Source organism: Engraulis encrasicolus, chromosome 2 (genome assembly GCF_034702125.1).
Source record: "Engraulis encrasicolus isolate BLACKSEA-1 chromosome 2, IST_EnEncr_1.0, whole genome shotgun sequence".
NCBI classification, from domain to species: Eukaryota; Metazoa; Chordata; class Actinopteri; order Clupeiformes; family Engraulidae; genus Engraulis; species Engraulis encrasicolus.
The window spans coordinates 11,855,377-11,867,773 of NC_085858.1; the positions used below are offsets into that span (position 1 = coordinate 11,855,377).

Below are 12,397 nucleotides of genomic sequence, written 5' to 3' on the forward strand. Positions count from 1 at the left end.
TACAACATTATAAGTAGTGTGATAGGCTATTACAGTTGGGTAACACTTTACTTGACGCCGGTGTCATAAGCATGTCATTACAGTGTCATAATAGTGTCAGTGTCATGACACAGTCATAGATAAGTCATAAACATGATGTCCATGTCATAAACATTTTATGACTGTTGGCCTTAAGTGACATTCGGTTATGGCAAAGACAACCTTTGACATAACCGAATGTCACTTAAGGCCAACAGTCAAACTTGTGTTGTAATTACATCCAGAACAATATTTCTACTTCTACTGTATAGAATTTCCAGATTTCACAAATACAACCATGACCATTAATTTCTAAGCATTCATTATGACAGAAGAAAATTATACCTTTCTTACATGAAAAGGCGGATCTTTTTCATGTCCGCCATTTTGAATTTCCAGTAATAGACACTTTAGCTGCACATTTTTTGTTTAGTTTACTTTGTAAATATCGAAAAGATACATTTTGGGAATAGGCAGAACATTTGCAATGAGTAGCGTAGTTGCAGTACCTACTCTGGCCAAAATCACTCTACATGTGTCTTCTAAGGTACTTATACAGTAGGCCTACAGACCGTTAAGCATGTTTAAGTGGCTAACATGTAAACCTTAAAATAAAGTGTTACTGAATAACTCTGGAGAGGAATTGTTCAACTAGATGAAAAAGATTTAGCCTACTTGAAAAAACTCATGTAGTAGTTAAATGTAGTTAAATTTGATTAAAGTCTAGTTAAATTTATCAAATGTTGATTGTGTTTTCTGTCCATGTTTCATGGCTGTGTTCATCACTAATGCAGTAAGTGTTCTGACTTTGATTTGGATCTTGTGAAATGATAGATAGCTCAGACCTGTACAAATGATTTGGACATGATTCTTGCCTATAGCAGAGCAGATTTTAGGAACTGTCTGACTTAAGCACTGATTGAATTAAAGACTACAGTCATTACACCATTACGTAAATGCAATGTCAGAAAAAGATCTGACGTACAATGTGTACTTCAATCCCACTCTTTCAAATATGTTGAAATATTTTCGGTATGAGTGCTGGATGGTGTGTGTGCATATACACACCACCTTCGCTGGCATGTTTGTAGTGAACATATCAAAAGCTCTAATTGCAGATACCCTACATTGTGAGCACGCAAAGGACTAAACTGAAGGGTGAACATTTGCTGGAACATCTACAAGACAGATCAATGACTAAAGCATAATGAAAAACAGTGAGTTTGACTCCATGAGACAAGGACTTTCTATAAAGGACACACATAAACACACACAAACGATAAACAATAGACAACAGAAATGCACAACACACACATCTAACCACAGTGACAAGTACAACATGAATTTACCAGCCAGCTGCCATTGGCTAGCTAACCAGTAACAGTTCCGCTTACGGACTCATGTTTGACAATGATAGTCTTCCAAGAGCAGTCCTTCAAGATGGCATTGTCAAAATGGGAGAAAAGGAAAAAAAGGACAAGAAAGAAAAATAGAGAGAGGGTGGAGAAAGAGGGTGGCAGAAAAGAAAGGGATGGAAAACAAAACATGCAAACCAAATATTAGATTCAAACATGCAAACCACATATTAGACAGAAACATGCAAATGTAAGATAAATCATAAATGTGAGCACAAAAATCATGCATGAAAATCTTCACAAGAATGGAAGCACTTGAAAAACCATTGGAAACATAGACACACATGCATGCACAATCACACGCTTGCATGAGCATGCACGCATGCGCACGCACGCACACACACACACAGGCATGCACATATGCACACACACCGTACACCAAAGAGATACACCAAACAGACATGCGCCCCCTCCCCCCCACCCACACCCACACACAAATTCATTCAATTATGAAGCTGGCTATCAGCAGCAAAGCCAGACTATATGTGAAAGGGTGTGCATACGTGCGTGCCTGTGTGCCTGTCTCCGTGCGTGTCCTTGCAAGAGAAAGCCAGAGAGAGATGCGGTGCAGGAAGAGTCAGCTGTGAAGTATTGGTCCAGTGTGCCTGCCTGCCTGCCTGCCTGCCTGAGTCACTGCCTGCAGCAGCCCAGTGGCCTTGTTCACCTCTGTACCCTGTGCAGTACCACTGGCATGTCTGGGCGAGGCTCAAACTCAGCGTGCCCAAAGCAGCCCAGGACGAGCCAGGGCACTGACTGATGGAACTGGATGTGTGTGTGTGTGTGTGTGTGTGTGTGTGTGTGTGTGTGTGTGTGTGTGTGTGTGTGTGTGTGTGTGTGTGTGTGTGTGTGTGTGTGTGTGTGTGTGTGTGTGTGTGTGTGTGTCTGTGTGTGTACGTGATGCGTGTGTGAGAGAGAGGAAGTGTGCATGCGTGCGTGTGCATGTTTGTGTGTCTGTGTGTTTGTGTTTCTGTCTGTATAAATATCCATCTCTCTAGAGTCACTCTAGCTGGCTGTCTTTTTTCACTATCTCTCCTCAGTGTGTGTGTGTGTGTGTGTGTGTGTGTGTGTGTGTGTGTGTGTGTGTGTGTGTGTGTGTGTGTGTGTGTGTGTGTGTGTGTGTGTGTGTGTGTGTGTGTGTGTGTGTGTGTGTGTACGTACACTGTATTTCTGTCTCCATCTTCCTGTCTCTCCCTTTGATCCTATGTGCTCTGCATGTTAGTGGCTGGATGTGTGTGTGTGTGCAAAGCAATATCGGAGATTTATGGCCGTACAGTAGGCTCCCATTTCAGACATCTAAAGTTGATGTGAAAACATCTCATCTTCAATCCTTCTACTGGATAATACAGTATATCACAGGCCAAAGCATACGAACGTGACACATTGTTTGTAATTAGTGAAGTTAAATTAGCCTGGCTGAGGAACTAAGCTTGTAGACAGAGCTTGGCGTGGCAGAGATCCCGGGCACAGGAAGTTCTCAGAGCGCGGATGAACGGACATTCATCAAACGCCTCTGTACACTAGCTGACAGTGCCACAGCCAGTATCAGAACCACTGATTCCAGTGATGGGCTTGGATCTCATTCTTCAAAGGAACAGCTGAAATGTCTTTTCTTTTTTTAAAAGATACTTTTTTGGTCCTTTTGACTTTATTTATCACAGTATAGTGAAGATGGTGACGGGAAGCGAGTGGGGAGAGAGAGACGGGGAAGGAATGGCAAAGGAACCGGGAATCGAACCCGGGGCCGCCGCATAGTGGCCGAGTGCCCTACCATTAGGCCAAGGTAAGGCCAGGAACAGCTGAAATGTTATGCCCAGTATTTTAGTGTATCATGTGGGCCAGCAACCTCACAACACACTGAGCGAAACCTGCTCCCACCTCATTGACTTCGAAGGAACAGCTGGCAATTAGAGCGGTGGGTCAGACTGACTTGAATGGGACGTACTATGCAGAGTCACAGTCAGTATATGGTCTTGCCTGAAGCTAGAAGTGTGTTGGTTTATTTCAGTTACTGGGACATAAATGTGCATTCAGCCAGACATAAAGCCAGTGGAGAGGGTTTGAAAAAGAAAAAGTCTGCCCAAATAAGGGCAATTCTGGGCATAACAAGTTGATGTACTGATTACTGTGCTATTCATCTTACTGCATTGGTTACCAACCCATTTGCTCCTCTACCCTCCATTAGTGTTTTGACGCTGTTTTTGATTTCTAGTATTTAACACTTTTCCTGGTTATAAAGGCTACTAAAAGTATATCATTTGAAAGGGTAAATATTTGTATGAGTAAACACTGATTAACCTGGCTCTCGCCAGGCTCAGCTGTGGCCTAACGGTAGGGCACTGGATTACTATGCCTGTGACCTGGCTTCGATTCTGGCCCGGGTCATTTGCAGATCCTTCCCTGTCTCTCTCTCCCTATTCATTCCTTGTGTCTCCTCCACTCTCCTGTCAAAAATAAAGGCAAAAAATACCTACAAATATATATATTTTTAATACCGGGGTCTCGCCAAACACTCATGTATTTCCGCTCAACTTCCTGACCTTACTCGAGGGTCTGGAGGATTTTCAGATTTGCCCGACTCCTGAACTGCCATGCAGCCGAACCAATCAGGATCGTGGGATTTTCGAAGATGTGATGTAGCCTACTCAAGGTATAAACCTGGAGGGAGCAATAAGTGATTGTTTCAGACAACAATGGCCTCTCACATGGCATCACTCGTTGACAGTGATTCTGTAATTTCAACTGTATTTTCGAATGTGTGAATAGGTTAAGTATCACCTCATTAAAAATGTCAGACAAGCGGTTTCTCCAATTATGTGTAAGGCTTCGCAGACGTACACATATGGCATAGAGCCAAAAGCAAGGCGGAACACACTCATCTGGCAGGAGTCAGGTTTAACACTGATCATATGTTCATTATTTAACTGTTCATTATTTAATATCTCTCTAACTGTAACCCAACTGATATTTCCCTGAAAATACTCTTCAAAACTAGAGAAATGACATAATAATGTAAACATTGGTGTCTGGAATAGGTCATGTCAGGACTGCAATAAAAAGAGGCTTTTTCTGGCAAACGAGAGGGGATACTGTATATAATTTCACTGGCAGCTTCCCAAGGGATAAAAACATGAAATTGGATTGAAATGGAGAATTATTTGGAGCATTGTTCATGCTGGTCTGACCTTACAGACCAAACAAAGGTGAACACGACCTGAGAGGAGTGAAGGGTGTCATTTCAGACGCTGAAATAAATAGCACATTCAGAGAGAGAGAGAGAGAGAGAGAGAGAGAGAGAGAGAGGGAGAGAGAGGGAGAGATGGGGAAACGGAAACGACCAAGGGACGGAATGGAACCCGGGTCTCCGGCATAATGGTAGGCCAACGGTACTAGCCCACTGACGTCACTCCAATGGCAACATTGTTGATGGGCCCCGACTTCAGAGAAATGAATGTCTTTCCATACAGAAAAAGAAATGAATATGTAACTTTCTTTTACTCCAGAAAAAAGAAAAGGGTCAGAGGGCTTCGACGTTCAGTCAAGTTTGGCGAAGGTGCTCTTTGGTTATCCTTTAATAAGGATCCAGGTCAATGAACCATATCCAAGGCACTCTTCTTGTTGGTTAAAAAGGTTTTAATAAACTTAGCTAGTTCGTGATGGAACTGTAAAAAAATGCCAACATGTTTCGGCCAATTTTTTTTTACTCCAGTTATGAATTTGATATGAAATACAGACAAAATGCAGAAAAAAAGTAGTTTGTTTCGATTTTCCTGGCTGACATACAGTACGTACACACAAAACACTCCCTGGCAATAGCAATTTGAAGTCCAACAAAATGGAGGAAAGAAGTGAAGGAAAATAAATCTCTCTCTGTCTATCTGTCGCACTCTTTCTTGCTCTGTGTGTGTGTGTGTGTGTGTGTGTGAGCGTGCGTGCGTGCGTGCGTGCGTGTATATGTGTGAGTGCATGCATGTGCACTTGTGTGTGTGTGTATGTGTGTGTGTGTTTGTATGTGTTTTACTGCCCGCCTATATTGTTTGTGAGGAGGTGGCTCAGCCATAATGTGTGTGGGTGGGGTCACACTGCACTGTCACACACCGATGGGAGCCGAGGGAGGAATGAGTTTGCAGTAGGAGGACTGTGTGTGTGTGTGTGTGTGTGTGTGTGTGTGTGTGTGTTCATGTGTTCGTGAGTGTTTGTGCTGTGTGAGTGGGCAGCTCTTGAAATATGGGCGAGGCCTCACAGGCGGCAATGTGTGTGGGTGGATGGACTACAAACACACATAAACAGATATACGCACACGCACATGCACACACACACACACACACACACACACACACACACACACACACACACACACACACACACACACACACACACAGACAAACACACAAAGAGCCATGGGCGGACAGATGAAGGGATGGGTGTTGAAGGCACTCTGAAGCCTCACACCCTTGATTAGTATTTGTCCCCCACCCACAGCCCCAAGCCATCAGACACACACATGCACACACAACGCACACAAAACACACATAGGTACACACGCAGGCATGTACATAGGCCTACACATGCACGCACCACACACATACACAAATGTGAGCATGCAGGCACGCACGCACGCACGCACGCACGCACGCACGCACGCACGCACGCAGGCACGCACGCACGCACGCACACACACGCACATGCACATCACGACTGGATAAGCCATGAGAAGCAAAAAAACAAACATGGCTGCTCATTGTACCCATCAGCAGCATGCTGGAACCCGTATCCTACCCTGGTGCTTAGGTAACATTCACATTGCATTCATCCAACGTTTGTGTATACATAAAAGACTCACGCATCACAAACATAACATATTATACATAGAAATGGGCATAGGAGGGAGAGTGTGGAGGGAATTTAGAATTTTGTCACGAGTCTGCTAAATGCAACGTAAAGTAATGTAAAAATGGACTGTGGTGCGATAGAGAGAGAGAGAAGCTGAGGCACTGAGGGATGGAGGTATAGGGAGAAGACAGAAGGAGGGAGAGAGATTGTGGAAGTGACTGGGATGGAGGAGAGACACAGAGAGGATAAAAAAAGAAAAAGGAAGAGGAGTGATGGGGGAGGTCAGGGGAGATCTGGGGCAAGGCTTTGTGAGGACAGTTGGTGAGAGGCCAACAGAGGCACAGGGGGCAAACATGTGCAGCCAGACCCCATGAGGCATCATGCAGCAGGCCTTATCCTCTCCCATCACCATTGGTCTTATAGCCCATGTTGCCAGATTAGGCAGTTACTTGGGATGGCCGTCTGCTGGTAAAAACGGGAAAAATCGGCCAATTTGGCGTTTTTGTCTGCAGTTTTGTGAAATTGGGCAAAAATGTTAACGCATTTTGGTGGTTTTTGAGAACCTTTCGGGTGGGATTTGATCAAACACATCTGGCAATACTGCTTATAGCTCAGTTTTTGTACTGTGAGGTCAAAATCAATTGTGATATACACAGTAAGCAACTGAAGTAATTGCTATGCCACCCTGGTGGTAGGCCCCAACAACTCTCTATAGGTGGGCCATAAAGTCAGTGTGTATTTCCTCTGCATGATGGACAAAGGTGTCGTATAGGGTGGTAAAGTGTGACTGAGTTACCAGGGCCCCATGTTTATAGAGGGTCCCACAAACAGTCCGATTTATGTAGATATATGACCGGCGGGGTCCATTGGAGTTGATGGTACATAGGGCCCACAATTTGCTGCCACGCCCCTGCCTATCACAGTCATTAGTCTCCCACCAGATTTATATGAAATAATTCATTTTCTTTGTCTTTATTTTTGCACTGAATTGATATGCTGCACTGATTTTTATTTGAGTTTGCACCTGTGACCTTTATGTTTGCCACATTGTCAATGTTCGTTGTGTTCTGAACACACACACTGACCCACAAACATGAGCTAACGTGAGTACCATAACAGGGACACATGTAACCAGGGCTTTGAACCGTTATTTTTTTTCCAAAGGTTCCGTTCCGAACAGAAACGGAATTATAACGTTTCCGGTTATGGGTTCCACCAATAAATTGACGTTCCCGAACCGGTTAGAACAAAAAAATATTGTTCCCGGAACGGTTAATTTCGTTTCTGTCAGCTGATTACTCCCCATAGGCCTAACTGACGTTAATTAACCAGAAAGACGGAAGTGCAAATGACTCGGCCTACATTCCAAACTGTTTATTCAAGAGGATGAAAAAAATATCCTCCAGAATTTTGTCATTCAGGGACGACCTAAGCGGAGAAGAGGAGAATAAACCTCAATGATGAAAATGTGTGCTCCACGCTGACTTGGGTCACGGGGAGCGCTATGATAGACATTGTGAGTTTGTGCATATTTGAAGCGGCCATGGATGCCCAATAACGTTGAACATTCTCAGTGCGCTTTACACGCGCTTCTCTGCAATGTCTTACAATGATGCAATGGAAACTCTGCCCTATTGTATGACAGTGGTTTCTCTTATTTAAGATGTGGAGTGGAGACTTTGTAATCCACAGCTCTCACTCCATTCAGTGTCTGATGTCACACAGGATGTGAACCTCAGCTGTCATGGTAACAGGAAAATAATTACTTTTTTTTTTAGTTTGAGGAACGGTATTAACCGGTATTAACCGGTTACCATTATTTTTAAATAAGTGTTCCCGTTCCAGAACATAAAAAATAATAACGTTTCCGGTTTCGTTTCTGTTCCCTGTAAAATACAAAAAGTTTCCGGTTTTCGTTTTCGTTCCTTGAACCGGTTCAAAGCCCTGCATGTAACCCTGAGGAGAAGTGTACACAATGTGTGCTTGTGTGTGTGTGTGTGTGTGTATGGATGTTTGCATGTCTGTGTGTGTGTGCATGTGTGTGCATTGTGCATTGTTAACATGGGACACACACTCTAACGAACTAAAGCTGCTCTTTCCCATAAAGCTGCCACTGAGTCAGGCCTCATTCATGGAATACATGGAACACATGGAGTCTGCTCAGAACTCTCATGGGCCTTTGTCATGTGACGACAGACACCTTTGAGTCAATGCATTCAGAGCAGGTATAAGGTGCATCCAGTGGCATTATCTGTACACTGACAACAACCCCACTGTGTTCTATGAAGACCGGTAGTCGTTTATACCTACATCGCTTCAAAAACGGAAGTTGTTTGACGTAAATGCAAAAAAAGCCAAACAGGCAGGGAAGAGGCAGCCGTCTTTGACAGCCAGGAAGGTAGCCTCTTTGGATCGCCCTGCCATGAAGAATGCTGGAGCTGCTCTTTTACTTTCGGACAGAGTAGGACTTCCACCTGCCTGGTTTTTGATAATCTTTAAGTCAATAGTCGATAGAGGGAAAAATAACATGTGATACGTGATATTCTCTATTCTGGAAAAGCTCAGAGATTGATGTTCCAGAATTGCATGTAGAAGTTAGAGGAAGGAAATATATAAATAAATTATAAGAAAGGCCATAAATAAATATGAATGTCTATCATTCTGACCCCTTTACGCAATGCCTAGCTCTGACTGCACACAAAGAAGAAGTGAACTGTTATGGAGTTGACACTTGTGTTAGTGTCATGTTGGCATGCTTTGAGGTGAAACATGATGTAGAGAGGGCATTCCTCTCCTTGCCAATAGTTCTCTCCTTTGGAGAAGGAAGGATACTCACTTCTCCCCCGCTTCTAATATTTCTTACCAGTCTGCTAAAACGTGGGCCCTGTTATACATTTGCTGTTACCAGAACGGCAATGACCAAGTTGTAATGTATTATTAAAAGCCCTGTGTAATGTTGTAGTGGTGTAGTGCGATGGTAGTATTTTCAGCAACTATTAGGACGTTCCACTGGCAGAGCAGCGTGCATTATGAGACTATACGTTTAGAGAGGACAAATGCACAAACGTCTTACAAATCATAAATATGCTGCACTTAGCAAAACAAAGTTAATTGCCACCTGCAGTTTCATTGGCAGGTCAGTACAGGTCATCTGCATGCTGCAGCTTAACTGAACTCGAGCGTGCCCTGACCTGACTGACAGGCTGCATGGCAGCCGTTGGTGTTGGCAGTGTCACAGAGCAACGCTGGGATATAAATAGCCGCAGGAGACGCAGAGGAGATCAGCACCACGCCCTGAGGTATGAGGTACTCACATTTTATTTATTTTTTGGGGGGGTGGGGGGGTTGTGCTAGTGGTGAGCCAGAGTCAATGGGAGGAGGGTGGTACTGGGGATGAGGTTAAAGGTGGGGGCAGAGGTGTCGAAATCCCCGGGTGTAGTAGTCAAGACAGGTAGAGCACACAGGGAGGCCGCTCTGTATAGGAGGGTTTCTGCTTGTGAACTGGGGGGTTTTGACGCCTCTGAAGGTGGGTATGGGGCTCTTAACGGTGAGTGGGTGGAAGAAAGGTGAAGACAGTGTCATTGAGTTGTCATCAGGGTGTGTGGGGGGTTAGAGCAGGTTTGAGGAGAAGGGTTGGGCATGTAAGGGAGCCTGTGGAGGAAGCTAAAGGTGAAGGGTGGAGTAGGGTCGGCATACTATAGTGCGGCATAGTGGGATGGAAATCAGGGGCAGTGTGGATGTGCGTGCGAGGCAGGAAAGGTGAAGTTGGCGTAGCTGTCAGTGTTACTCACTCTCGTCAGGGTTGGGCGCTGCCAGGATGGCACTGTGCTGCTTCTTCACCTGTTCCACATCTTCAGAGAGCTTCTCTATACAGCCGCGAATCTCCTCCACCTGAGAGAGAGAGATAGAGAGAGAGAGAGAGAGAGAGAGAGAGAGAGAGAGAGAGAGAGAGAGAGAGAGAGAGAGAGAGAGAGAGAGAGAGAGAGAGAGAGTTGGATGGGGGGATAAAGGGAGATGGTGAAAGAGGATATGACAAGATGATGAAAGACACAAAGAAAGGGGGTGAAAGAAAAGAAGATGACAGGGAAAAAAGAATTGTCATAATATTTTGATTTAAGTAGACAAAAATGGGCTGCCAACATTTGGCTTTGAAATTTTTGTCTTTTGAACTCAGCTGCTATGTTCGGCTTTTCTCTGCACAGCCAGGGCTTTTCTGGCAGAAAGCAAAACAACATTCCATCAAAACCTTGCAAAGAATAAATAAAGCAAAATAAGTACATTAATTATCGTTAGCCTACGAATATCTGATGCTATAGACAGAGCTACACCAATGTGGCTGCTCAAAGTGTTTCTAAACTTTTCCCATATTTATGCTGTAATTTATTAAAATGTCTTAGAATAATGTATTTAACTCAAAATAAATTAGTTGGATCCGCTTCTTTTTTGCCTTTTGGCTACATGGAGGATTTGTGTTCTTGTTAACAGGTGTAGGCTACTTAATGATCAGTTTTCCACAGAAGTTTGTCTTAATGATAGCAATTTCCCCTCATGTTGACAATATCTATTTAACGGAACAAAGCACGATGTTTTAAAGTGGTGGATGTCAAGGGAACTTACATAACCAGAGGAATAGGGCGCCAATGGTATTTCCCACCAGCACTGTAAGCAACTACTCATATATCTGTCTTCAGAAGCAAACACACCACCATTATGGATTGAATTAATAGGCTAAGTGACAGTATCTACGTGTATTGGTCAGTTAAGTGAATGTGAAAACAATATCCAAATGTGTTATATAATCAATAGGTTTAATTCGTAGCATTATGCATTGCAATCGAATGAATCCCCCTGTTTGGATTTAAAAAAACATTGCGCAAGTGTCTGGCCAGTGACAGGACAATGGCTATATTCCTTCATGAGCTCGCCGAAATACCTGTGATACCAGAGATTTCACCAGCTGTGTTTTGTAACTGGGGGGAAGGCACATCAAGTGCTGTGTGAAGCAATGGGGCAAACATGTTCTATAAATAAACATCCCCCCCACACACACCCGCCACAATGGAGTGAGGATGGAAGCCCTGGGACTAGGCTGCCTGCTAAGAGACAGCCTCACTTTGGAAGCCAGCCAGGCTAGTCTAGCCGGTAGATGCTAAAGACGCTAGATCAGCTCAGCGTATCATATCACAGCAGACAAAAAAAGAAACCCTGCCTTCTCCTCTGTCACATGTGTAGCGAAAAGAGTAAACAAACACAACACAATGATGTCGGGATCATACACAGTTGACAAAACATGAAGTACCACAGTGTATGATGTGACAGATTCAATATGCTAATTTTATGACAAGGCAGTGGAGCCGTGTCTCTGTGTGGGGGTGGATCGAAGGTGGACTGTATAAGAAAAAGGGGGGATGGAGGCTTAGGCTCAGAGGAATCCTTTCACGCCTCAGTGTCCCAGCGCTCATAGGGTGTGGCCCTGTCATCGTGCCAGTGCCAGTGTCACCACCGCCTGTAGCTGCTCTGGCGTTTTTAGCAGTTAGCATCAGCGAAGCAATATGTTATATTCGGAAAAAAATACTACACATAGGCCTACTATTTACTGAACTGCTGAATGTTCAGCATGGAAAGCATGCACCACTAATAATAAAATTGTGCTGCTGTTCCTAAGCTCTGCAGTCTAGCAGCTAAAAGGATGGTGATAAGGATGTCCTCTCGTTGGCTCCTGTTATGTAACGCCCAAAAACAACGTCATGACGGCACATCAGACGCTGTTTGGGCTTTGTGTTAGGTCTCCCTGATGTCTGGCCCTTCAAAAAAAAATGTGGAGGCTTTCTCTTTTTTGGTTCATTGCTGGAAATTACCATCTCATCCTGTGTGTTTAAATCTCTGTCTTTCTGTCTCTGTCTGTCTCTGTCTCTCTCTCTCTCTCTGAAATTACCGTCTCAACCATATGTATTTAAATCTCTGTCTATCTGTCTCTGTCTGTCTGTCTGTCTGTCTGTCTGTCTGTCTGTCTGTCTGTCTCTCTGTCTCTCTCTCTCTCTCTCTCTCTCTCTCTCTCGATCTTTCTCTCTTGTCCCCTCTAGCATCCCGTGTGCTGGTTTTTTTGCTGTCTCACGGTGGGAGAGTTCAATGAC

General features: G+C 44.1%; 1 protein-coding gene across 1 annotated transcript in view; it reads right to left on the reverse strand.

The window, feature by feature from the left end:
- stx1b (syntaxin 1B) overlaps window positions 1–12,397 on the reverse strand; it is a 67,240-nt gene that overhangs the window by 24,936 nt on the left and 29,907 nt on the right. Inside the window, exon 3 of the mRNA XM_063222118.1 lies at window positions 10,055–10,154. Coding sequence (XP_063078188.1) covers window positions 10,055–10,154 — 100 coding nt within the window. The remainder of the gene's footprint in view (window positions 1–10,054; window positions 10,155–12,397) is intronic.